This window comes from Erinaceus europaeus, chromosome 2, assembly GCF_950295315.1.
Source record: "Erinaceus europaeus chromosome 2, mEriEur2.1, whole genome shotgun sequence".
NCBI classification, from domain to species: domain Eukaryota; kingdom Metazoa; phylum Chordata; class Mammalia; order Eulipotyphla; family Erinaceidae; genus Erinaceus; species Erinaceus europaeus.
Window position 1 is genome coordinate 108,482,070 of NC_080163.1, and position 27,554 is coordinate 108,509,623.

Genomic DNA, 27,554 nt, shown 5'->3' on the forward strand with positions numbered 1-27,554 from the left:
CAAGACCACAGGATAAGAGGGGTACAATTCCACATAATTCCCACCACCAGAACTCCATATCCCATCCCCTCCCTTGAAAGCTTTCCTATTCTTTATCCCTCTGTGAGTATGGACCCAGGGTCATTATGGGGTGCAGAAGGTGGAAGATTTGGCTTCTGTAATTGCTTCCCCACTAAATGTGGGTGTTGGCAGGTGGATCCATACTCTCAGCCTGTCTCTCTCTTTCCCTAGTGTGTCAGGGTTCTGGGGAGGCAGGGCTCCAGGACACTGGTGGGGTCGTCTGCCCAGGGAAGTCCAGTTGGCATCATCAGAGCATCTGGAACCTGGTGGCTGAAAAAAGAGTTAACATATAAAGCCAAACAAGTTGTTGACTAATCATGAACATAAAGGCAAGAATATTGCAGATGAACATTGGGGTCTCCATTTTGGAAAAAGCTAGTAGGTCTATTTTAGGTATATTCCAAGGGTCCCATGACTTCACTAGTTTTTGCCCGAGTCTGACAGCTAACATACAGGTGGATCCAAGGTATTGTTTGGGAAGATAGTGTCATAGTTGAAAACAGGACTAGAAATCTCTATCAGGGAAGAGAGTAACTCCCAAATATATGACAAGTATACAAATATTGTTAACTGTAAACCCCATCAGTTTGATTTGGGGCCCATATTCAGCACAAGAGCCTATGTAACCTCTGCATCCCTATAGGTCTGAGCTCACATTCTGTGGTCACAGCTAGGAACATTCCAAGCTGCACTAATTTCAGGACACATTTTCCTCAAGTGGTAGAGTATATTGCCCAATCTCCCTTTGGAGAATGGAACATTCCATACCATTGTTAATCCACATTAAAGGCAAGGTCCTGTAGGGGCCCACAGAAGGGTCCATTATGTTGATCCTGATGGAGATGACCAGTGACAGTGGAAAGAGGTATCTGTTAGAAGTCTAGGCCCATTATAGGAGAAATTTTTTTAAGATAGAGGCTAAGAGACAGAAAGAGAGAAGACATATACAACACTGTTCTAAGGCTTATAAAGCTTCCACTCTGCATGGGGTTCACATGTGATGTCCAGAGGGTCAAGCCAGGGTTCCAGCATATAGTAAAGTGTGTACTTTATATGCGAACTCTTTCCTGGCTCCCTAATTTGTTTGCTTTTTTAATATAAGAAAATGACCAGGGATGTAGCTCAGTGGTAGGGCACATGATCTGCATATATAATGCCCTAGGTTCAAATACCGCCTACCCAAATAAATAATCTGAAAGAAAAAACTACAAAGGTATGTTTGTCACTCCTCTGCTATCAGTAGGAAAGTTAGAGAAATATTGACTAAACATTATAATTCAAAATTTCACCTCTTAACTCGGTACTCCTCATTCTCCAAGAGTTAAACTGGCATTCAGTAGGTATTTAATAAATGCTTGTTAAATTATTTGAATTATGTCTCCTTTAGTGCAATCTAAGATCCCACTGACTTTTTTGCAATCTCACTGTATTTTGGATTTGCATCAAAAATGTAATTTCTGTGAGCAGAAGGAACATAATATCTTCACTAGCAAAGCACCTGGCTACATAATCAAAATTAATTTGTTTAATAAGTGGACAAAAGCTATGAAGGCCAAATAGCAACTAAATCTTTTTCTCTCTAATTACTGTGCTTCATATTTGCCAGTGCAGCTGATGGGAAATTTAAAAAAGAGTTTGAATGTATTCCTCTTGATTCTATCTTCTCAGTGTACTGTAGCTGCTGTCACAATTGGTCAGAATTCTGTGGTCTCAGCTTTGCAGGAGAAATAAAGAACTAAGCAAACCATCTTGTTCTCCACCCAGAGTGTAGATAAGAATGTCTGCTTGAGCGGCCAAGCTGTGGTGCATCTGGTTGAGCACACACGTTACAGTGAGTGCACAGAGACCTGGGCTCAAGCCCCCAGACCCCATCTGCAGGGGTAAGCCTCATGAGTGGTGAAAAAGTACTGCAGGTGTCTTTCTGTCTCTCTCCATCTCTCTCCCTATCTCCTCCACCCCCCTATTTCTCTCTGTCCTATCAAATAAAGAAAAAAAAAAGAAAGAAAGAAAAGAAAAAATGGCTGTCAGGAACAGTGGATTCACTGTGCAGGCACCAAGCCCCAGTGATAAGGTCTTTTTTTAAAAAAAAAAATTCTTTATTTATTTATTAGATAGAGAAAGTCAGAAAAGCTTTCCCCCTGCAGGTGGAGACAAGGGGCTCAAACCTGGGTCCTTGAGCATTATAACATCAACTGCTCAACCAGGTGCACCACAGATGGGTAGAGGATGTGAGAGTATTTGATGTCAAGCTGCTGAAAAAATAAATTTTTTTAATCCCAGAGCACTAGTCAGTTCTTGATTATGGTGGTGGGGGAGATTGAATATGGGACTTTGGAACCTCAGACATGAGAACCTCTTTGCATAACCATTATGCTATCTACCCCCATCCAAAAAAAAAAGTCTTTCTGATGAAGTGGCAACACCTTTGATGAACTATGTCATCTAGGATAGCAGGACACTTGTTGGAAAGAATCAAAGTGAGAATATGTGTTCTTTGCACTTGGCAAAGTGTACAAAAAAAGAGATGAGCACCTGAGTAATGGATGGTCTTCAAGGAGAAATAAAAGTTCAGGAAATTTGAGCTGGAGGGGAAGAAAGCAACTTTTCCCCTAGATCCCATCAATCTAGATTCTAGAACAACTACTTTTTTTTTTTATCTTTAATTCTTTATTGCCACCAGGGTTATCACTGGAGCCTCAGTGCCTGCTGTATGAATGTATCTCTCACAGTGGCTGTTTTTCCTTTTTTCCTTTCTTTAATTTTGATAGAACAGAGAGAAATTGAGGAAGGAGGGGAAGATAAAGAGACACCTGCATCCTGGCTTCACTGTTCTTGAAGCTTCCCCTTACAAGTGGGAAGCAGAGGTTTGAATCTGAGTCCTTGCACATGGTAATGTTGGCACTTGACCTGGTGCACCACAGTCCAGCCCCCAAAACTACTGCTTCTTGTTATAGCAGAAGGAAAAACTGGAAACCTTTTCAGCAGGTGAGACTCATAAAAGCTAACCTGTCAGATTAAGACAGGCCTTTCTGGTCAAGACTGGAAGATTTAAAGTTGCTAGAATGTCTGAGAGAGACATACTAGGAGGGGAAGAGGAAACAAACAAACAAATCAGGTTGAAGAAGTAAGTTTGGGGGAAACTCTAAGATGTATTCACTGGCCCATCGAGTTGACTAGAAAGAAGCAAATAAATGAGACTTTGGTAATATATAGGGGACTACCAATGCTCAGGAAAAGGTCATATACCTAGATCTCTGACTTTGATCTTGACTGTTTCTCTAAGCAGAAGATAAAGAGTTATTCTCTTGGTCTAATCCAGTTTATCAGTTTCAGGTCACCTCATTCTTCCAGGACCAGGCCCAGTAGCCTTGTCCCTTTGGGGCCATGGTTTCAGCCATAGGGCTGCTGTGAGATTTAAACAAGTTAATATTAAAAGTAGCATAGACTAAGGCTAAGTGGACTGTGATATAGCTATCTCTCTAGTGTTTAAAAATTAGCTCTACAAATTGGGATGCATTGGATCGACCTTCTCGTGGTGCATCCCATGAGTACCCATTCATTGGGGAAACTGACGATCCTTCCTAGCCGACTGAATCCACATGGATCCCAGTCACTTTCAAAGCCAGCAACAAGCAGCTCCTGACAGCTTTCAACCTGACGCTGTTGACTGGCTATGGAAGAAGGGCAAACGCTAGAAGAAGAAGAAGCTCTACAAATCTATCTCATAATCCTAGGAGACTGAGGCTCACACAATGACTCAGAATCCACATTCCAGGAGTACACAGTATGTTAGGACTGCAGAAGTCAAATTCCAGGTAGTAGGAGTCCACTGTGATAACTTCAAAGGAAAGACCTCCTAGAACCTAAGTTCCTGCCTCCTCCTCTCAAAGTCATCCTCTCTGCTGAGGATATGGGCAGAATGAATGCATAAAGCAAATCAAAACTAGCCATCTAAAATTGATAGATATTTGACATTCTCTCTGCTGGAGTTTGTACACAGGTGTCTGTCCTTGACCCATTATCTGCTCTGACTTAAGAGAAAAAAAATTTTTTTTCCCTTTGAATCTTGTTTACGTTACTCCAAGAGTCAAAGGGAAATGAGTAGATATGAAGTGTGGAGATGATAGAAAGGAACTCATGGTGACAGTGTGTGACCAGATCAAATTGTCCACAACTTTGGTCCCTATTCTGTCTGCTCTTGTCTGTCAGAGTTTAGAACACCCTCGCACCATTGCTTGCTTATCATTGGCTCTCTTCCCCAGACCACACACTTACAGAGACACAGATGGTGCCAAGAGCCTGTGGCATCTCCAGAGTCTGTGGCAGACCTGGTTCACAGTAGGCGCTCATTAAAAGTTCCATCAATGAAGAACCACATGTGAGGATGGCAGAAGAGAGCCTATGAGAACAGTTGTAAATCCATGGTCCCTCAGTGTTTCCTCCACCAGAGGACCCTCCTACAACAAACCCACACAATTTGGAAATGTCTGAGGCTCATAAAATAGTCTATGGCCTGGGGAATGGTTGAGTAGCTAGAGCCATTAGACTTGCAAGTGTGGGGTCCCGAGTTCTATCCTGGACTCAAGTGTGCCATGGTGTGTTCTCTCTTTTATATATGTATATAACTTCGGAGACATGAGTGACTGCCAGAGCTACTCACCTAGAAACTGGCCCAACTAGGATGAACTAGGTCTGTCTAAAACCCAGAGAGCTTCCAGGGATGTAGAACTTCCAGAACTAAAAACGGGCAATCCCTGGCGCGCTGGGGAAGGGAGGGAGGGGGGCGCTGGAACCCGCGTCTCTTTTCTTCCTCGACTTCTTAGGCAAGGGACCAAAAGCTCCAGGAGGATAATCCTTGGGGAGGCCCGGCCTGAGGACAACCCCCAAAGCGCTACCACTGCTCTGGTTGCTTCGGGCCGCCGCGCGCTCCCAGCTCAGCGGTGCTAGGGGAGGTGGCTGCAGGGGCCCTGGCGGCACAAAGGGGCCGGGCCTGGCCGCGGCAGTTTTGAAAACACCCGGGAGGTTGATCTGGGCTGTGGCCCAAGCAGTGACGGGGAGGGAAGGAGGGAGGGAAGGAGGGAGGGACCCGGGCAGGGGGAGGAGGGAGCGCGCGGGCCGAGGGGCGGCCGCAGACCTCGCGGTCCTCCAGCGGGCAGCGGGTGGCCAGGCTGGCGGCAGGATGGGCGGCGGGGCGCCCCCAGGCAGCGACCCCGTGGACCGCCCCCTCGGCGCGCCACCCCCACAGCCCCATACTTGGGCTTGACTCGCCCCCACGCCCAGGCTCCCAGTGCCGCCCTAGGACCACCCGCCGGCTACACCCCAGGGCGCCCCGCAGCTCCAGCCGCCCGCCATAGGGGTCCCCCAGGCCCCCAAACAGAAGGGACCATGAAAGGTAAGCCCCCTTTCTCGCGTGAACAACGTCCCCAGGATGGGGAACACCCAGGGGACATCCCATGGGTTCCCTCTAATTCTCACTACTAGCTGTCCAGTACCAGGGTGGGGGTGTCTCTCCCTGTGGGGTGGGAGTGGGGGGCTAAGATGGGAAGGACCACTAGGGCAGGAGATTCTTCCTTCTCCTTGCCTTTCAAAAGTACAGGAGGACAGTTTGGAGCCATAAGTCTAGAAGGAGGGGAGAGGAATATGGATAGTTCTCGAGCACCCACTTTCAGTCCCACTCCCCAAATGCTTTTTAAGTCTTGAAAAGGTTCTGTTCTCTATGCAGGCAGCCCTGAGAGCTGTGAGTCCCTGACATCCAGAGGAGATGGGGGAACATGACAGGACTTCCTTCAAGTTTCCCCTCCCCATCACCAAACCTAGGATTCTTTACCCAGAAATTTGGGGCTCCTTCTTCAGGAGAGTCCTATTGTGGAGTCAGAACCATTGTCCTGGCCCTGCCCTTCCCAACCCTTGGATCCCAGCTGACCTCCATAACCCACCTCTTGCTCTTTGAATTCCTACAAGGAAAACAGCCAGGAAAGACTGGAGGTCCAGGCTGAAGGTCTTCCTTGGGGTGGTCCTCCTGGGCTCCCTGGCAGCCAGGGCTGGGGCTAGAAACAAGAACGGATCTCATGCCTGGTGCTCTGAACTTATTGGACTGGCTCTCCTGAGCCCTGGGAGAGACACTGGGTCTTCAAGCTCATTTTGAGATTGGAGAAGAAGCTGACTTGGGAGTCATCTATGAGCCAGAGAAATCATTTTTAAATACTGTGCATGTGCCTTTCAGTAAGCCTGGAGCACCTGAGGCAGATGCCCCTGCTCCTAGTGCTGAAAAGTCCACACCTCTTCTACTCATCAAATGCTAAAATGAAACAGAACCTCCCAGATCATCTATGGGACTTGAAACTATGTTCCCAGGTGTTTAAGAAGCTATTGTCTTGGTCTGTTTTATATGTAAGGGCCACCTTTCACTGAGTGCCATTTCCATTGGGGAAACTGAGTTCCAAACAGATAGGACTGGCTTCCTGAGTATACAGCTGGCACAATGCCTCCTGGGTCCCAGACTCAGAAGACTCAATCTTCTACTGTCACTGTTTTGAATTCCATTTTTACCTCCAAAGCACTGCTCAAGTCTGGCTTGTGTTGATACCAGGGATTGAACCTGAGCTCTCCAAGTCTTAGGCATTAGTCTTTTTGCACAACCACCATACTATCTCCCTTGGCACGTAATACTTTTTTTTTTTTTAAAGACTCAAAATCTTTCTCCCCTCCCCCCTTATTATTTTTATTTTTTTTCCTTTTACCAGAGCACTGATCAGCTCTTGCTTATGGTGGTGTGGAGGATTGAACCTGGAACTTTGGAGCCTCAGGCATGACAGTCTTTTTGCATAACCATTTTGTTATCTATCCCCACCCCATAACCCCCCCTTTTTTGCCTCCAGGGTTATTTCTGGGGCTTGGTGCCTACACTATGAATCCACTGCTCCTGGAGGTCATTTTTCCCATTTTGTTGCCCTTGTGGTTATTATTGTTATTGTTGTTATAGCTGTTGTTGGATAGGACAGAGAGAAAATGAGAGAGGAGGGGAAGACAGAGAGGAGGAGAGAAAGATAGACACTTGCAGACTTACTTCACCACTTGCAAAGCAACCCCCCTGCAGGTGGGGATCTGGGGGCTTGAACAGAGATCTTTAAGCCTCCTTGTGCTTTGCACCATGTGCACTTGACCCGCTGCACTACCAGCCAGCACCCCCCCCCCCCATAATACTATTTAAACACGGGACATCTACACTATCATTTTGCACAAGATCCCACAGATTATGTTCTTGGTCCCTCAGAAAAGAGAAGGGACATGCTTAAGAGTCACAGTTAATCAGGGGTTCTAGATCCCTGATTTCTGATTTGCTGGCCAGAAAGTTTGCTAAAAACACCCTGCTCCATCCCTACTTCACTTCCAAACCTCCTAGGCTTCTGTCGCTCTGACCTCTGGAACCCCCCCATGACCCCCCAAAAGTCTCACTAAATCTGGCAGGAAGCTAACAAGTTATAATCAACCCCAGGGAGTTCCCTTGGTCACATATACAAGAGCCTCACCCACTGAGGAGCTAGTTGCCACCAAGTCTCTAGAGCTGAACCCTTCCCTGTCAGCCTTGGGCCAGGTCATTGCCCAGAAGCCTCCAGGAAAGTCTCAGAACATGTCTCCTGAAAGGCTGGGGTCCACACTGTTCTGATCTTTTATGACGATGGTGGGATATTGTACTTTCTTGGAGCACTTTGGCTCTCAGCAGATATCATAAAAGAAAATATAGTGGAGTGGACAGGTCAGGCTAAACCTCTCTGAAATGAGACACCTCTAGCTCCCCAGAAGGAAGGCATCAAGAACATATAACCTGACTTGAAACTCATTGAGGTAGCTCCACTCCCCTGACCAGAGGAGAAAAGAGCTGGTGCAAATGAAAATTCCAAAGCAGGCACCCTAGAAGGACAGAGGAAGTGTTTCATGAGGTCCTGGGGTCCCCATGGCTTTCCCATTTCACCAGCTTTTCTCTGCTTTCCACTAACAGCCCTGCCACCCTGTTCTCATGACTGTCAGGTGGTTCTCCTCCTATCGCCCCCTTGGCATCCTGGGAACAAGTTGTGGGGAGGCCAGGGTTAATTCCCAACACCCCTCCCCCCTTCCACCCCCAGCAGCTCCTCCACCTGAGATGGAAACACAGGATAGACAGCAAATATTTGTTCTTGGGGATTTGTGGAATGGGAAGAATCAGGATTTCTTTTCACCCACATGGAAAAAGTAAAGTGCCAGGAGGGGGGTGGGAGTGGGGGAAGGGTCCCAGGAGCAGCCCTACCCTCAGGGGAAGCTGGCAAGGCCCTTCACCTCCCCCTCCCATCTACAAACAATATTGATTGGCAAAGATTCACCCTCTCTGCTCAAAGCAAAACATGGTGAGGTTATGTTTGGGGTGGGGGCAGGAATGTCAAAGCAGAAAACACATGTGTAGAGAGGAGCACTGCTACCACTAGCACCTGGTGCCAGGCCTGCTCTGCCCACCAAAACTTCTACCAAGTTTTCCCTGACCCTCCTGCCTGCCCGCCCGCCAGTGGCCTGGCCTCCCAGGCTGCCGCATCCTTGGAGGCAAGCTGGCACCTAGCCCTGAGTGCAGCTTCTTGCACACTGAGAGGTCCCCAGTGACCACCAGCCCTCTGATGATAAGCCATGATGGAACTGCCCACCTGTGGCTCTGTTTCTGTATTTCTGTGAGAGGGTGCCTGGACAGAGACCTTGCTGCTATGGGGTAGGGTGGGGGTGGGGGAGGGACTAGAAATAGCCTGGTTTCTGTGCAGATGACTGGTCTGAGAGACCAAGTCCTGAGCTCTAGTCCTGACCCCTCTCTCCCACTGCCTCATGACTCTGGTCAGAATGTTCCCCTCCTGGGTGGTCCCCAAAGCTTGTCCTCCTCAGATGCCCTGACTCAATCCAGAAGCTCTGGCTTGAGTGTCACTTGGGGAGCGAAAGCGACTTGCTCGAGAGGTGGTTGGAAGCTGGACTGCCAGCTGCCTGAGCTCCACTGCCCCCAGGGACACTTGTCCTCAGCTGCCTGGTTGGGGCCTGGCTACACCCATCGTTCCCCAGGACTGCAGGCACCACCACCTCTCCCTGAGGACACAGGGCAGTGCCCATATAGAATAGGCAAAGGGTGAGTAGGAAGAGCAGTGAGACCCTGGGAAAAAGGCCACCTCTCAGCCAGGCAGGGGACCATGATATCAGCTGGAAATCAGGCAAACAAGTCATTTACCAACAAACATGGCTACTAAAAGTGCTATTTTCTGGGAAGGAAACTAGGTGCTCAGATGTTGATTAACTCCCAAGTCCCCCTGCCCCCCATCTCTCTCTCTCTCACTCCCCCCCCACACACACTCATACTATGGTGTCCCTTGCCATATGGCCAGGATATTTTTCATAACTGAAGAGTCAACTTCCAAAACTAATTACTAATTGGAGAAAGAGAGAAAAAAAAAAAACTACTTTTCCTTCTTGGTAAATGGTGGAGATCTTGGCAGCTTTTAGGAAGGATAAGCAGCTGTCTTGAGTGTTAGAACTGGCAAATATACAGGCAGGACACACGTACCATTTGTGTTTATACTGCCTGTGCCTGATTATGCTTAACTGAGAAAGTATACATGCACATGTGTATGCTGTGAGTTCTGAAGCCTGAGGTCAGGCTGCCTCCCTTGCTTTTCTAGCAATTCTTCTTCTTCTTCTAGTGTTTGCCCTTCTTCCGTAGCCAGTCAACAGCGTCAGGTTGAGCCTGATGTAAAGTTTCGAGACCTCCTTTGAATCTGGAGAGGTGGCAGTCGTTGACTATGTGGGTCATAGTCTGTCTGTAGCCGCAGGGGCAGTTCGGGTCATCTCTGGCTCCCCAGCGATGGAACATAGCGGCGCACCGGCCATGGCCTGTTCGATAGAGATTGAGGAGGGCCCAATCATAACGTGCTAGGTCAAAGCCGGGTTGACGCTAGCAAATCTAACAATCTAGCAATCTAACTGTGTAACACTGATGGAGTCATAATGAAGTCATGGATACTCCCTAGCCCTCAGTCCTTTCAACTACAAATAAACTGGATGATCTTAGGGGTTCATTCTGGTGTTAGTATTCTACTCTGTTGGGGGGGGGGGAGAGAGTAGAGAAGTAGAAAGATAAAGAGACACCAAAGCAACACACCAACATCCATGGAGCTCTCTTGGTGCTGTCCATGGTACTCCCAAATAGTTCAATTCAGGGCCTTGAACCATGCCTGGGGCATGGTAAGTCATGCACTTTACTTTTTAAAAAAATATTTATTTATTTCCTTTTGTTGCCCTTGTTGGCACTTTACTTTTTTGTTTGTTTGTTTGTTTGCCTGTTTTGTTTTGTTTTGTCTCCAGCGTCATCACTGGGGGTTGGTGCCTGCATTACAAATCCACTGCATCTGCAGCCATTTTCTTGATTTTTTTTTTTTTTTGATAGGACAGAGAGAAATTGAGAGAGGAGGGGGAGATAGAGAGGGAGAAAGAAAGATAAACACCTGCAGACCTGCTTCATTGCTTGTGAAACGACTCTCCTACAGGTGGGGAGCCAGGGTCTGGAAGTAGGATCCTTTGGTGGTTACTTATGCTTCGTACTATGTGCGCTTAACCCAGTGCACTGCTGCTCAGACACCACTTTGCCTGTTGTGTCACCTCCCGGCTGGTTGGAAATTTGTATCCTGTACTATGGTACCCTCAGAACAGAATTAAAAATGCATGCTTATTCAGTAAAGATTCTAGCCACTTCTTGGAACTGCTATGAAATGCCAGGGCTGGCTTGTCTGCATCCATTTCACTCTCTGTTAACTGAGAAAGATACAAAGGAGATCTCAGACATTGTCTTTTCTCCCAAGAAGCTTGTGCTTGACTGGGACACTTGAGATGTGTGCCCAGATCATTAAAAAACAAAACAAAACAACTGTAGGTAAGGGTGGAGAAACTGGCAAAACAACTCATTTGGATAGTGTGTTGCTTTGCCCAGGTTTACTCCTGGCCTCACCACATTGATGTGCTACTGTCTCTTTCTTCTCTCTCTCTCTCTGCCTCTCTGTATTTAAACAAACCAGCTAATAGAGAGGTTCGAAGAGAGTTTGGGGCAGGGCTGGTTCCTTTCGTGTTTCTCCTCTTTTGCTGTTCCTCTTCTGGATGAATCTATCATTTCAGTCATGGAAACCTTGGTTCTTACCAAGATCACATCCCTTGATTAGCCTCACTCAGTCTTGTGGACTTGATACATGGTATCAGGTTAATGACAGTTGAATTATTCCAGACCCTTCATAGGTACCTGCAGACCCTTCTTAAGACAAGACATTCACACTTCAGAAAAATAGGATCTAGTTGTGGCATACCCGGTAGAACGCACATGTTACCATGCCAAGGCCCCAGGTTTAAAACCCTGACCCCCACCTACAGGGGAGAAGCTTCAAGAGCAATTGTATTAGGTCTTCAGAGCTCACTCTCCCCCTCACCCTCTCTCTCTCCCCTCTCAATTTCTTTCTGTCCTATCAAGTAAAAGGAAAAATGGCCACTAGGAACAGTGGATTTGTTGTATAGGCTTCCAGCCCAGTGATAACCCTGGGGAAAATATAAGTAAGTAAATAAATAAGGGGGAAAAAAACAAAAGCCACTGGGAATGGTGGTCATGCAGGCACTGAACCCCAACTATAGTTCTGGTGTCAAGAAGGTGGGAGCAAGGGGACCAAGCGGTAGTGCACTGGGTTAAGTGCACATGGCACAAAACGCAAGGACCAGCACAAAGATCCCAGTTCGAGCCTCCGGCTCCCCACCTGCAGAGGAGTCACTTCACAATCGGTGAAGCAGGTCTGCAGATGTCTATCTTTCTCTCCCCCTCTCTGTCTACCTCTCCTCTCAATTTCTCTCTGTCCTGTCCAATGACAACAACAGCAACAATTATAACAACAATAACAACAGTAACAATAACAACAACAACAAAATGGAGAGGGTGGCCTCCAGGAGCAGTGGATTCATGGTGCAGGCATTAGCAATAACCCTGGAAGTGAAAGAAAGAAAGAAAGAAAGAAAGAAAGAAAGAAAGAAAGAAAGAAAGAAAGGTAGAAAGGAAAAGAAAGAAGAAAGAAAAGAAAGAAGGAAGAAAAGAAAGAAGAAAGAAGATGGGGGGGACTAGGATCAGGAGATAGCTCACCTGGTAGAGCATGTGCTTTATCAAGCATGAGACTCTTAGTTTAAGCCCTAGCACTATACCGGGAACACTATGAATAGCACCAGGCAAAGCTCCATGGGTAGTGGAGTAGTAATGAGGTATCTCTCCTTTCTGTCTTCTCCTTCCTCACCCTGCTCTCACTAAATGAAAAAAAAAAAAAAAAAAGCTTCATCCTAGGGTACTGCTCAGTGCTTCTGCACATGTGCAAGACCCTGAATTCACTCCCCAGTGCTGCATAAAATAAAAATGTTTTAAAAGGAGGAGAACCAAATACTCAAAAGAGATGATGTGAATGAATAAATAATTGACGTATAAGCAGATTCTGTGGATCTGCATGAAAGAAAGCATTGCCAGTTGAGATAGTGTAGAAAAGTTTTAGGGAGAAGTTGAAGGACAAGCAAGATCTGGATGGGGTCATTCAGAAGGCAGTTAGGGGGGAGAGAGAGAGAGAGAAAGAAGGAAGAGGAGCAGGAGGAGGAGAAGGAGAAAGGAGACAAGAGGAGAGAAGAAGAGCCAGAGGACCACTGGTTTATGTGGTGCCTGGAATGACCAAGAATCTCAGGCATCTGAGTCCAGTGCTCTACCAACTGAGCCATTTCCCACAACCAGTGGGTCCTAGAACGTAATGGCAGAGGAGGATCTAGGTGAGCGGGTTAGAGTGTTAGTGGAAAACTGGAAAATGTTACTCATGTTACACTACTGTATTTCTCTGTCAACTGTAAACCATTAATCTCCCCAATAAAGAAAATAAAAGACAAATGTCAAAAAAAAAAAAAAGTCAGGACTTTATACTTGAGAGTCCAGTGCTTTACCCACAGTCCCACTACCTAGGCTGCCTTATATACTTATTATGGAGGGAAGAAAAGGTAGTGTGGAGCCCATAGGTGGGATCTCAGAAATGAAAGAAAGGACAATATAGGGTGAATGCTCAGTGTACTGTGTTCTATTACAGCAGATCCAGGGGCTCAGATGAGGGAAGGGAGGAATGCTAAGGGGTAGTTGGGAAGCAAAGACCCTATGGTAGAGCGAGATGACGGCTTGGTGGAGGATTAAATATCCTATCTTGGGGAAAGTGTGGAAGTGTACCCTTGAGACAATAACAGTCCTGTAAATTAACATCCCATCAACAAAATAATTCTGAAGTCGAAGGAAAAAACAAACAACAGTGGCATAGGGGATTGAACCTGGGACTTCTGGGACCTCTGTTCCACAAGTTCTGTGCTCTTACAGGCTAAACTATCTCCACAGCCCTCATTCTATCTTTTCATGATGCTTCTTGTTACTGCAGACAGAGTACTGAAGTTACTCTCTTGCACCTAATCTAATTTATTAACGTCAGGTCAGTCACCTCTAGGGCTACATCAGAACCCTTTGGGATTATGGTCTCCTCAGAGGAGTTCAGGAATGTGATGCCTCCTTAGAATTAGCACATGAACAGGGTGAGCTGCTGGAGTGTCTAGGGTCAGAATGCTCCTGTCTGCGATGTAAATCCTGTCACCCAGATGTCAAGAATCTGCCTGCTGGATAAACCAAAAACCAAGAGCAAGGAAGGGGAAGAAAGCCATTTAGGATGAAGAGGGCCCTGGAGAAATCGAAGAGGCTTGTCTATAAACTCTGAGGTCCCCTGGGGAACACAGAGGAAGATGATGGGCTGACTGTAAGTATGCAGACAGAGGTGGCAGGTGAAGAGGAGAAGCACATCCCAGGTCATCAGATGAAGGGGCAGAAAGGATGTATTAGAGGAAACTAGGTCTAGACAACTTTTGGAACAGCAGACTCTTAAGAGGCAAGCACCAGAGCCACCAGAGAAAAGCAGAGCTATTGGGTTCCCATCCAAATATAGTTGTGGCCACAAAGGAAGCCTATGGGGAGGGGGATGGCAGGAGGATTCTAATGAAAACAATCTTGCAACCTTAATTATAGCCTCTTCCAACTACAGCTTTTCTGCAGCTTTAAGTATAGCAGGGACTCCTGGGAAGAGTCAGAGATCTTTATTTTTACCGACCCAATTGGCTGTTTTGAAAACCCACTCTGTGAACTTGGGCGGAAGATAATCATCCAAATATGTTCCTTGAAATTACCCAAGAAAGCCCTTCTATTTGGTTCCTCGAATCTCTCCCCTCCCCCTTGCTGTCTCTGATGGGGTTGGTTGCAGTTCCGGAAAGGTGAGAGAGAGGGTGACTAAATGCCACAGTTATGGGCCACTGAAATCAAGTTAGGGTGAGTGACCACAATTGAGGAGATTGTGGCCTAACAGGTCTGGGCTGCTCTTTTTGCCTCTGGTGGGAGAGACAGACTAAGACCCACCCTAGTAGGGTCAGCGGTCTCACCCAGCCCTGTGCCAACATACGCACCGCACTGCACCTGCCATTGAGATCTCTCTTCTGGGTTTTGCAGGAGCAGAGGCTTTGGGAGGAAAACTTTTTTTTTTTTTTTTTTTTGCATTTATGGCCTTCTTTCTGGTGTTTGAGTTGTTATTCTGACATTAGGTTTGGGGAATAATAGAGGCCCTTTTAGAATTCCACTCCTCTTTGAGTCTAAGCTGGCAACATTGGCCTTCAAAGGCTACTGAATGTGTTTTTCTCTTTCTCTTTTACTTTTTAAGATTGAGACAGGGCCAAAGAAAGTGAGTGAAAGAGACCACAGCACCAAAGCTTCCTTTGGTGTGGTAGGGTCTAGACTCGAACTTGGGCTGTGCACATGGCAAAGCAGCAAACTGTTCATGTGAGCTACTTAGATGGTCCTTGGATGTGTTTTCAAAACTGCATTGCTTGCAATCTGGGTATCAAAGGAGCATGCCTGGCTTCTCTCTTACCAGGCCAGGACCTTCCCTGGGGATAGCTCTCAAGCCCTAAAACCTCAAGTTGGAAGGCAGAAACCAGATGTGCACTCTCTAGAGTTTGCCCCCAAAGAGGAAATTTCCCGAGGACTTAAAAGTTTAGACATGACTTTATCTTCTCAGTCTTATTCCAAGTCCACTCAGGTCTGTGACAATAGATTTTATCCTGGAATTAGCAAAATGAGAAGGAAAAAGAGAGAGAGAGACAGAAAGAAAGAAAAGGAAAGAAGGAAAGGAAGGAAGGAAGGAAGGAAGAAAGGAAGAAAGAAAGAGAGGGAGGGTGTGAAGAAGGAAAGAGAGAGACAGAGAGGAGGTAACTGGCTATTTCTGCACTCCTGGAATTTCTAACAGGCCTACAGGACAGTGATTTCTTCAGTCATTCCAGACACCTGACAACCCAAAATGTTTAACATGCTTGTGTTCCCCACTTTTCTGCTTGTCATACATCTTTAGCAGCATAGATTATTTAGGTCGAATACAGGGGTATTTCAGAGGACTGTGCAAAGGCCAATGCTATTCTAAGGTAGCTAACTGGGAAATCTATGCAAAGAGAAATTTTAAATAGATATTTAAGTTCCCCCTCCCACCTCCCCCCCCAAAGACAAAACAACCAAGAGGAACTTTTAGCTTTCAGAGAAGAAAAACATATCCCTTGTTCTATTTCTGAAAAAGTAGGAGAAAAAGTCCTGATATTCCTGCAGTTCCTGCTTCATCTCTTTTCAGCTCAAACCATCAACCCCTATGTGTTCACTTAAAGTCTCTGTTGCTTATACCTTTGCATGGGACAGAAACACATCAGCACTCTCCAACACTGCCTGGCCCACACAACTCCCCACATAAGCCATCTTTAAACCACATTTTGTCATTCATCTTTAATTAACAATAGGCCTTTCACTTCTTCTAGCATTTGCCCTTCTTCCGTAGCCAGTTAATGGCTTTGAAAGTGACTGGGATCCATGTGGATTCAGTCGGCTAGGAAGGATCGTCAGTTTCCCCAATGAATGGGTACTCACGGGATGCACCACGGGAAGGTCGATCCAATGCATCCCTAGGCCTTTCACTAAAACAACAGAAGTAAGCAATTAATGAAGGATGCAGGTCTTCCAAAGAGTATACAACAGAGTATGCAGTATAACCAGCATTGAACTGGAAGAGGCCAAGTGTCCTGGCTTCAAGGAGGAAGATAAACAAATGTCAGGCTGGATAGAACAAGCTTACCCAAGCACTGTGGGTAGACAAGCTCTCTGAATCTCTGTGTGCTTGAATCTTGCTTCCTATCCTGAACAGTTAGGAGCCTCTGACTGGTTGCCAGGTCCCAGAACCTCCCTTGATCCTCTGTGCCATGACAAATACTCATTTGGCTTGATGGGTCCCCTTCTTCCTCCCACACCTGTGCTTCTTAATCTTTGAAAACATTTTAGAAAGTCGGTGCACACAAAACGAAGTAAGATCATCCCAGAAAGCAGGGACTTAGGCTTGGGAGGTGATGAGGGGAAAGAAAATTCTTTTCTGTTTCTTTCAACCCTTCTTGGCTCAGTGCAGAGGGATGGGGGTGGGGGGAGTACAGACTCCTGTCTAATCAATCATCTTCTAATCAGTTACAGCTTCTGTGTCCCCAAGCCAAGCTTTCATTGGTTCTGTATGTCTGTTTCTTCATCCATCTTCCCACCGGAACTAACTTGCAGTAATGTGGCTGTAATGAGCCCCAGTTTGCAAAGGGCTTGGCTTATAAAAAAAAAACAACAAAAAAAAAAACTTAAAAATGGTTTGGATTAAGGTCTCATTGAAATGAACAAAGAGAGTGGCTGCAACATTCCAGACATAGGTAAATTAGGGGTTGCCCAGGTCCATGGCTGAGTGCTGGGGAACAGGAAGACGAAAGGATTAGAAAAGAAACTCTCTTTGGGGACTAGAAAGGGATGTGAGTTACTGAGCTGAGATGTCAGCATAATAAATACAGCTCAACACTCCTGAACCCCCTCTGTCTAGGGGGAGCAGGGATCCGTGCTGGCAGTTGTCATTTCCCTTCCCCTGAGCTGCTTGCTCTGCAAAGCACTGGAAGGAGGCCCTGATTAATCCCTGTTTGCTTGTGATGGCCTGCTTGGAAGGGGAGGGGTCAGATTCCCCATGGGAGAGCCAAATTATGACAACGCCCCTCCCTGGGGTGCTTTGGGAAAGCGTTTTTTGTTGAAGGTCAGCATCAGTCTGGCTTGATTTAAATCTTCCCAGATTCCCTGCAAAGGCTGTAAACAGCCAAGTGACAAAATTGACCCTGGGGCCAGAACAGGGAGTAGTCCATGAGAGGTGGGGACAAGGGAAACACAGGCAGGAAGGTCTAGAAGGCCTTTTTCTCTTTCAAGAGGTGGGAGGAATACCTCTCCAAGGGGTCTTCAGTGTGGTTCTGGCTGAGATCTGAAGGGTGGGGAGGTAAGCATTAAGAGAGAGCACTACAGGCACCCAGGTACCCATTTGCCACGTACAACAGGAGCTTGTGGGGGAGACTGTCACCCTGGGAACTCACAGACAGACCCGTCCTGACTCAGTGGTGGCAGGTGAAAAAAGAATAGCAGATCAAGCCACCAAGCAGGCTGAGTTTTTAAGACACAGAAAGGGGGGGGGGGGGGCTGGGTGGTGGTGCACCTGGTTGAGTGCACACATTACAGTGCACAAGGACTTGGTTCAAGCCCCCAGTCCCCACCTGCAAGGGGAAAGCTTCATGAGTGGTGAAGCAGTGTTGCAGGTGTCTCTCTGTCTCTCTCCCTCTCTCTCACCCATTTCCCTCTTGATTTCTGGCTGTCTCTATCCAATAAATAAAGATAATTTTAAAAAATGTTAAAAAAAAAAGACACAGAAAGGGACCTCTTCTACCATTTCTCCACCATCTCTAAAATGTACACCTGTATACCTCAACATAAGCTTGTAGATGTGCAAGTTTATGCATAGGCATACATATACTCACACTCCCCAACATGCTAAGTCTATCAGAGAGATGTTACCTGGAATCTACTTTCTTTTCTTTTTTTAAATCTTTTTATTTATTTATTGTTGGCTAGAGAAAAATTGAGAGGGGAAGGGGAGATAGAGAGGAAAAGAGACAGAGAGAGAGACACCTGCAGCCCTGCTTCACCACTCATGAAGCTTTCCCCTTGCAGGTGGGGACCAGGGGCTTGAACCTGAGTCCTTGTATACTGTAATGTGTGCACTTAACCAGGTGCACCACCACCTGGTCCCTGGAATCTACTTTCTTTTTTTTTTTAAATTTTTTATTTAAGAAAGGATTAATGAACAAAAACATAAGGTAGGAGGGGTACAACTCCTCACAATTCCCACCACCCAATTCCCATAACCCACCCCCTCCCATGATAGCTTTCCCATTCTCTAGCCCTCTGGGAGCATGGACCCAGGGTCATTGAGGGTTGCAGAAGGTAGAAGGTCTGGCTTCTGTAATTGCTTCCCCGCTGAACATGGGCGTTGACTGGTTGGTCCATACTCCCAGTCTGCCTCTCTCTTTCCCTAGTAGGGTGTGTCTCTGGGGAAGCTGAGCTCCAGGACACATTGGTGGGGTCTTCAATCCAGGGAAGCCTGGCCAGCATCCTGGTGGCATCTGGAACCTGGTGATTGAAAAGAGAGTTAACATATGAAGCCAAACAATTTGTTGAGCTGGAATCTACTTTCTATTTACTTACTTATGGGGTTATCATTGAGACTCAGTATCTGCACAACAAATCCACTACTCCCAGCAGCGTTTTTAAATTTAAATTTAATTTTTTATAGATATAAAGAGAGAGTGATAGGGAAGAGGAGATAGAAAGGAAGAGAGAGGAGGCCGGGAGGTAGCGCACTGGGTTAAATGCACTTAATGCGAAGCTCCGGGACTAGTACAGGATCCTGGTTTGAGCCCCTGGCTCCTCACCTACTGGGTAGAGGGGTGAAGAGGTCTGCAGGTGTCTATCCTTTATTTTTTTATTTTTAAGATATTTTGTTTGCATATTTATTAATGAGAAAGATAGGAGGAGAGAGAAAGAACCAGACATTACTCTGGTACATGTGCTGCCAGGGATTGAACTCAGGACCTCATGCTTGAGAGTCCAGTGCTTTATTCACTGCACCACCCCCTGGACGCCTTCTCTCTCAATTTCTCTCTGTCCTAACAACAACAACAACAACAGCAACAACAACAGCAACAACAACAACAATGGAAAATACATATATATGGTGGGAGTCAGGCGGTAGTGCAGCGGGTTAAGCACATGGGGCATGAAGTGCAAGGACCGGTGTAAGGATCCTGGTTCGAGCCCCTGGCTCCCCACCTGTAGAGGAGTCACTTCAAAGGCGGTGAAGCAGCTCTGCAGGTGTCTGTCTTTCCCCCCCCCCCCCCCCCCCGGTCTTTCCCTCCTCTCTCCATTTCTCTGTGTCCTATCCAACAACATCAATAACAACTACAACAACAAGGGCAACAAAAGGGAAAATAAATAAATATATTAAAAAATCAAAAAAAGAAAAATATATATATGACCACCAGGAGCAGTGGATTTGTAGCACAGGTGCCAAGCTCCAGTGATAACCCTGGAGGCAAGAAAAAAAAAAGAAAGAAAGAAAAGAAAAGAGAGACATCTGTAGCACTGCTTCAATGCTTGTGAAGTTTCTTTCCCTGCATGTAAGGATTGAGGGCTTAAACCTGGGTCCTTGTGTAAAGCAATGTGTGCATTCTATTGGGTGTACCACTGCCTGCTGCCCCTGCTTTTAAACAGAGGAAAACTAAACCAGAATTTGTCACTCACTAGTACTAGGATTATAGCCAGATGGTAAAAATCACCCCCTCCCCAGTCCCATACACACATACCCCACCTTCTAGTTTTCTCACTTATAGACTGAGGAGGATACTTTCTGGCCCTGCCTGTCAGGCTAGTTGTTCAGACCCCATGAGATAATGGACATGAGCCCTGATCTCCCTGCATTCCATGTACATGCAGAATATCTGACCACCACCCCCCTCCCGCGCACCCCATTCCACACTGGCCATAGACCTATGGCTGCAAAGCACAAAGCAAAAATCCCTCATCACAAAATCCCTCTCAAGTTGTGTTGGTTGAGCTCTTCTCTGTATTATCCTATGACTGGGGCTTTGGATAAAGCTGAGAACTGGACAGACAACATATTTCTGGCCCTTCAGTCTCAAAGACTGAGGGGGGGAGCTGTGAATAAAGAATGAAAGGTGTAGTGCATTCTGCAGGAGGAAATTGAAAGTATGTGAAAGGATATCTAACAAAGACTATAAAGACTGGGAGCTCATGGAAGACCTGAAGAAGTGGTAGTGGTGACATTTCTTTTTTAAGTATTTTATTTATTAATGAAATCAGAGGAGAGAGAGAGAAAGAGAGAGAGAGAGAAAGAAAGAAAGAAAACCAGGGAGTCGGGCTGTAGCGCAGCGGGTTAAGCGCAGGTGGCGCAAAGCACAAGGACCGGCATAAGGATCCCGGTTCGAACCCCGGCTCCCCACCTGCAGGGGAGTCGCTTCACAGGCGGTGAAGCAGGTCTGCAGGTGTCTATCTTTCTCTTCCCCTCTCGGTCTTCCTCTCCTCTCTCCGTTTCTCTCTGTCCTATCCAACAACGACAACAATAATAACTACAACAATAAAACAACAAGGGCAACAAAAGGGAATAAATAAATAAAATAAAATATTTTAAAAAAAAAGAAAGAAAGAAAACCAGACATTACTCTGGTACATGTGCTGCCAGAGATTGAACTCAAGACCTCATGCTTGAGAGTCTGGTGCTTTATCCACACCGCCAGCTCCTGGGCCACAATGGTGACATTTTTAATGTGACAAGACCCACAACCCCTCTGCCACTGAGCTTATTTGGGGGCCGCCTCCACTTACCCCATCTGCTTTCCCACTCCACTTGCTCCATCTTGGCTCCTGGATTGATCAGAGCAATTAAGATAGTTCAGAATTTTGGGAAATGACCAGGGTGCTTCCAGGTCATTGCCAGAGCCCTGGTGGCTTCAGCACATAGTGTCAGTCAGTCATGGGCTTCAGTCTTTTTGCCTGTAAAAGTGATGCTCTGGATTGTCAAGTTAGTCCCATTCTTCTGAAGATAGCCTCCAGGCAAGACCTAGTCCTTCATCGAAACAAACAAAAAATCCAGCAGTTGGGAAAATGGCTTAACTGACAGACTGACAGAACACTGAACTTGCATGCCTGAGGTTCCCAGTTCAATTGCTGACATCACATGTTTCTGGATCAGGCTCTGGATATTGTGTGTGTGTGTGTGTGATGTGCTATTGCATAAGTAGCAAATAAAATAAAGTTTAAAAGGGAACCAAAGTAAAACAAAAGTTGGAGCTTCTGCTTGTGGTATTACGGACTTAAAATACCCTTGGACAATAAAGTTCTAGTACTAGGTAAACTGCAAGCAGACCACCTTAGCTAAGGTTGAAGGAAAAGAAGGGAAATCCCACAAGGACCAAGTCTTACCACAAATCAAAGTAGGAAGTGGAACTTGTTCAGTTAACATACTGACATAGATGACAGAAAGAGATTCTGGGATATTCTGGGGGAGAGTGGCTGGACCAGAAGTCCCTAGCATAACCCCCAGACATTGCTCCCAGGAAGCTGTCATGGTGTGTCACCTGGGATAGCCCTTTGGATTTATTTTGTGCCCGTATTTTCTCCACAGGGCTACAGGAAGGTCCACATAGGAGAGACAGCTGAGCTGGCCGTATGAGTTTGTGGGAAATGATGGAATTTCCCCCAGAGGCCTTGGGTTCTCTTAGTCCCCAGCCTCCTGGATTTCTCTGCCCTACCCTTCCCCTCCACTCGCCATCACATTACCTGGAGCATTAGCATGAGATTTGGACCCAGGAATGGGAGCTGGGACGAAGTTGGGAGACTGTCTGGGGCACCTGGAGGTGGGTGGACTAGCTGGGAGTCCCCAACCTGGGCTTGACAGGACTTGCTCCATCACAGTGAGGTCAGCTGCTGGCGATGGAGATGCGCTTTGTGTTACAGAAGAGGAGCTGGCTGGTGACGACGACGACATGCCATCTTTCCCATACACACAGGAAGGTAAGGGCTCTCAGGGCTGTCTCTGTTCTCCTTTGAGCAGAGTCTATCTCTGCCTCCACTCCTTTTCTCTCTATCTGGCTTCAGAAGTCCTAGCTATCCCTGGATGGTGCCGAGGTGGAGCTATATGGCCCTGACTTATAAAGGACAGAGGAAGTTGGAGTTGACACAAATGCCCTCTGTCTCCAGAGACCTCTACTATTGGTCCCAGTACCCCAATTCCTGCTGGTCCAGCAGTGTCCCTTTCATTACATCCCAGACCACCCAGGTGGCCCAATCTCCTCTTGGCCCCTTAGAACCCAGCTTGGCATTTGGGAAACCCAAGAACCCAGGGTCACCTGGACTGGTGCTTGGGGCAGGGTCTCTTAGTGGGTTTCCAGATACAGTAGAGCAGTTCTTTTGGCCTCAGCTGTACATTGCCATCACCCAGAAATTCTGGTTTAATTTGATCTGCAGTATGGCCTTAGCATGATAAAATTATCATTATCAGCACTGAGGACTTAATCTAGCAACTCATACATGTGCAGTAAGTACCGGCACTGAGCAGCCCGCCCCCCCCCCAGAACAGGCTTGTTCATTCTTAGAGAAAAGGAAAGAGAGGGGATTGGGAGAAAGAGAGAGAGAAAGAGAAAGGGCGGCTAGGGGGGAGGTGAGGGAGAGGGAGAAGAAGAGGGAGAAGGAGAGGGAGAGGGAGAAGAAGAGGGAGAAGGAGAGGGAGAGGGAGAGGGAGAGGGAGAGGGAGGGAGAGGGAGGGAGAGGGAGGGAGAGGGAGAGGGAGAAGGAGAGGGAGAGGGAGAGGGAGAGGGAGAGGGAGAGGGAGAGGGAGAGAGAGAGAGAGAGAGGCCAGACAGAGAGAAGGGAAAAAGATGGGGAGACCAATGCAGCTCCCCTGGGTCTGTCCATGGTGTTCCCATGTGATATGGGGATCAGGCTCAGAGCATTATGCTTTAGGTGCATGCTCTTGGAACTCAGAATGCACAGCTAGTGTTGAGCCTACTTTAGCAATTCCACCACCAGAAGTAGTATCTCTGCAGCCCCACTGGGAGCACTTGCTCCTCCCCTCCTCCACCCTGGAATCCAACTAGTAGGCTTGGTTTCTAGGAGGACTGCAGACTCTGGGAACCAATGACCAACCTTCCAGTTTTCCAGGACTTCTCAAGTTTCCCAGGAAATGTGATTTTTTCATTTTAAAATGTAGACAATCTTGGCAAACCCACAGTTTAGATGTCATGAGACTATCAGCACTAAAACCCAGGCAAACCCGGAAGGCTCAGCCTCCCAGTGACTTTACAAGCATTAAGTTGCCTCCCCCACTTGTGGGTCATCAGAAGGACAGCATGGAGGGAGGAGGTTCTTCCCATACCTGGGCTAAGAGACAAAGAGGAGGCAGGGTGTGACAGAAGTATTCTCAGAAGGCCCCAACTCTGACCCTCTTTATTCTTTTTTTTCTTTTTATTTTTTGCCACCAGGGTTATTGCTGGGTTCAGTGCCAGCACTATGAATCCACTACTCCTAGCAGTCATTTTTTTCTTTCCTCTCCTCTCCTCTCCTGTCCTCTCCTCTCCTGTCCTCTCCTCTCCTCTCCTCTCCCCTCCCCTCCCCTCCTTTCCCCTCCTCTCCCCTCCTCTCCTCTCCTCTCCTCCCCTCCCCTCCCCTCCCCTCCCCTCCCCTCCCCTCCCCTCCCCTCCCCTCCCCTCCCTTTCTCTTCTCTTCTCTTCTCTTCTCTTCTCTTCTCTTCTCTTCTCTTCTTTCTCTTCTCTTCCTCTCCCTTTCTTCCCTTTTTTATTAGATAGGACAAAGAGAAATCGAGAGAGGAGGGGAGATAGAGAAGGAGAAAGAAGGAGACATCTGTTGACCTGCTTCACCACTTGTGAAGCTTCCCCCTTCTAGGTAGGGAGCAGAGGCTTGAACCGAGTTCCTTGCACATGGTAACTTGTGCCCTCAACCAAGTATGCTACTGCCCAACCCTGTGGCTGCCTCTATTCTTAATTCACAGGAAAGGCAATGGGATAGAGCATAGGATGAAGATTGAAGATGTGGAAAAGATGACACAGGACTGATCTGGGCAGCCTGGGAGACTAAAGTGCTGAACTTAGAAGCACGAGAACTCAAGTTCTGTCCCTAGCACCACATGTACCAGTGATGCTCTGGTTCTCCCTCTCTCTCCTCTCTAACAATAACAAATGAATAGACATTTTAAAAAACTGAGTTGGAACATGGAACTGACTTTTTACAACAGCCTCAGCTACTGGTCTAAGTCCTTGCTCCCTTCCTTCTGTTCCTGCCAGGCCGGCTGGGTCCCCGCTGTAGCCGCTGCCAGAAGAACCTGTCCCTGCACACCTCCGTGAGGATCCTTTACCTCTTCCTGGCCCTGCTTCTGGTGGCCGTGGCCGTGTTGGCCTCTCTAGGTTAGTACGGGGTGGGGGGGGTTGTTGTCTGAGTCTGAGCCCGTACAAAGATAATATACCTCAGGGCTTAGAAGCCATACCTTTCTAGCTCTTAAAGCTTGATCCATCAGTGAAGACCAGCTTCTAGTTTCTGGACAGAGAGCAATAATAAGCTGTGTGGCCTTGTCCACAGCAGGGCCCCTCTCAGGGTCTCCTTTTTCCCATGTAGATGAGGAGCGAGGTCTGATATTTCAACTCCAACACCAGAATCACCTGGGAGCTTAAAATCACTGCCGCCTGCCAGCAATGGGGTTGGGCCCTTCCCTTTAAGCCCTCCCAATGGCTCTGTTGTACATCCAGTGTGCCTAGCATGACTGGATCAGGCCATTTCCAAGCCGCCTTCTTGTGATTTTGGTGGCGCACCAGGTTAAGCGCACATAGGAAGAAGTGGGAGGCCTGTATTTGTTAATGTGCAAATTTCTGGATCTCTCCCAAATCTGCTAAATCAGGATCCTGCCTGTAAGGCCCAAGGAGCTGAAGTTTGGGGGTTTTGACTGGAAACTGCCACAAATGACAGTAAATTAGGAAATTCTTACCTTCTGGGTGACAAACTGATGAAAATGGATCTGATGATTTCTTGCTACAATTTCATCCACTCTGGATTACAAAAATCCAGACAATTATTTATTTATTTAGTTAGATATTTTAGCAAATTGCTACGGGTAGGTTTGCTTGTTTCAATCAATTAAATGTTAGCAATAAGATTGGGACCTAGGTGAGATGCACTCACTGCTGACTGACCTTGTGAGAGTCTGATTCTCAGACTCCAGGAGAAAGGAACATAGTTAGTTAGTCAGTAACTACCCGCCTCCTCAGAGGTAGGCTCCTCTCCCTCTTCCTCTTTTATTAAATGTAGTATCATGGAATGAACCCAGGGTCTTATGCATGAGTGGCCATCTCCCTGTCCCATTTTTCACTGCTTATCTATTTCTCTTTTTAAGATTTATTTATTTGAGAGGGGAGGAGAGACAACTAAAGCATCACTCTAGCACATTCAGTGTTAGGGACTGAACTCGGGACCTCATGCTTAAGGATTCAATGCTATTTTTTATTTATCATTGTTGTGGTTATTATTATTGTTGTTGCTGTCGTTGGATAGGACAGAGAAAAACTGAGAGAGGAGGGGAGACAGAGAGAGGGAGAGAAAGATAGACACCTGCAAACCTGCTTCACTGCCTGTGAAGTGACTCCCCTGCAGGTGGGAAGCCGGGGGCTCGAACTGGGATCCTTATGCTGGTCCTTGCGCTTCGTGCCATGTGCACTTAACCTGCTGTGCTACTCCAATGTTTTTTTTATTCATTGCATCTCCTCTTGGGTCACAACGTTTTTTTCCTTTTTTTTCTATATATTTTTTAAAATTTATTATCTTTATTTATTGCATAGAGACAACCAGAATGAGAGGGAAGGGGAGATAGATAGGGAAAGAGAGAGACACCTGCAGCCCTGCTTCACCACTTGCAAAGCTTTCCCCCTGCAGGTGGGGACCGGGGCTTGAACCCAGGTCCTTGAACACTGTAACATGTGTACTCAACCAGGTGTGCCACCACCCGGTCCCAATGTTTTATTTCTTATAGAAAGAAAAGGAGAAGGGTAAGGAGGTAGCGCACCTGACTGAGCATTCACATTACCATGCTCAAGGGTTTGGCGTTCCCCACTTGTAGGGAGGGAAGGTTCATGAACAGTGAGGCTATGGTACAGGTGTATCTATCTCTCTCCCTCTCTTCCCACCCCTCCTCCCCCCTCACTTTCTCTCTTTTCTGTTGAATAAAATGAAAGAAAAAAAGGGGGGTATGTCTCCCAGGAGCAGTGGAGTCATTGTGCAATCAGCAAGCCCTAGCAATAACCCTGGTGGGAAAGAGAGAGAGAGAGAGAGAGAGAGAGAGAGAGAGAGAGAGAGAGGAGAGATATGGGGGTGGAGAGAGAGAAAGAAAGAAAATAAGAAAATAAACCACAGCAGTGTCCCACCATTCGTGGAGCTTCCCCTGGCGCTATCCGTGATGCTCCCGTGTGATACTGGGACTGGAACATAGGACTCTGCTCATGAAAGGCAAGTGAGCTGTCTCCTGGTCCTAATAATAATCATCCTTCTGGACTTGAAAGCAAGAGGCCAGCATGTTCATGATTTGAAAATACTTCAGTCATCTCCCAGTGATCTCAAAAGCATTCACTAATCTAACACAAGCCAAACAGCTAATATGTGCCAAGTCTTGGGAACATGTGAGATGACTCAGTTACACTTTACCAGCACAGGGAGTGGTTTGAAATCTTGTCTGTACATTAGAATCTCTGGAAGGGAGTTTAAAACTGTTGCTGCCAGAGCCCAGACTCCAGATGAATGAATCATAACCACTGGGTCAGACCCAGGTTTTAATTGTCTCTTGTTTCTTCTCAGGTGACTCTAAAATGCAGCTAAGTTTAAAGACCAAAGAGTGCAAAATCTTGCATAGCCCCTAGCCCTGCTCAGCTTCACTTTCTTCTGCTAAATCACTTTATAGGACTGTTCTTCTCAGAAAGTGGCCAGAATCCCGAGCCAGAGAAGGGGGGAGCTATAGCAACCACATTTAGAGGCTGCAGAAGAATGGCATGGGTTCCTAGTCAGCCTAGTCAGGGCTTCAGCAACCAGCTCCCAGCACACATGGGATGATTAATAAAGTTCAATAGCTACAAATATGAGTCCAGAGAAGAGTGTAAGAATCAGAGATCTTTAGAAAGGACAGTTACAAAATTCTCAGCATGTGGTTTTAATGTTCTGCAATCAGTAAGATGACTAGTATAGAGGGATGGAGGACATCAGTCTTGCTCTCAGTGGACAGAGAAAAATCTACTGTAATCTGTTAGTTGAGTATTTTTTTGTATGCATACTATAGGTCAGTGGCTTCACTAGGCACAGGTATAAACTGTTTCTAGACTTTGCCTTCATGGAACTTACCAAGAGAAGAATCTGTCCAGAGTTTTTA

At 46.8% G+C, this 27,554-nt stretch overlaps 1 protein-coding gene and 1 long non-coding RNA gene across 5 annotated transcripts in view; one reads left to right on the plus strand and one right to left on the minus strand.

The window, feature by feature from the left end:
* On the minus strand, positions 1-26,799 carry LOC132536720 (uncharacterized). 2 transcript variants are annotated; one of them, XR_009548207.1, is made up of 3 exons: positions 26,563-26,799; positions 5,997-6,101; positions 1-330 (listed from the first exon to the last, which is right to left on the minus strand). It is a non-coding gene; the product is annotated as an uncharacterized LOC132536720 (long non-coding RNA). The 2 variants fall into 2 exon arrangements; XR_009548208.1 differs by lacking the exon at positions 26,563-26,799 and adding an exon at positions 20,966-21,076.
* SCARA3 (scavenger receptor class A member 3) overlaps positions 5,127-27,554 on the plus strand; it is a 35,814-nt gene continuing 13,386 nt past the window's right edge. Inside the window, exons 1-4 of one of the 3 annotated variants that reach the window (XM_060184880.1) lie at positions 5,127-5,452; positions 13,683-13,901; positions 22,055-22,153; positions 24,439-24,558. In XM_060184880.1, the coding sequence (XP_060040863.1) occupies positions 22,126-22,153; positions 24,439-24,558 (148 nt within the window). In that variant the 5' untranslated portion in view covers positions 5,127-5,452; positions 13,683-13,901; positions 22,055-22,125. The remainder of the gene's footprint in view (positions 5,453-13,682; positions 13,902-22,054; positions 22,154-24,438; positions 24,559-27,554) is intronic. The other 2 variants (XM_060184881.1, XM_016185629.2) reach the window with 2 other exon arrangements.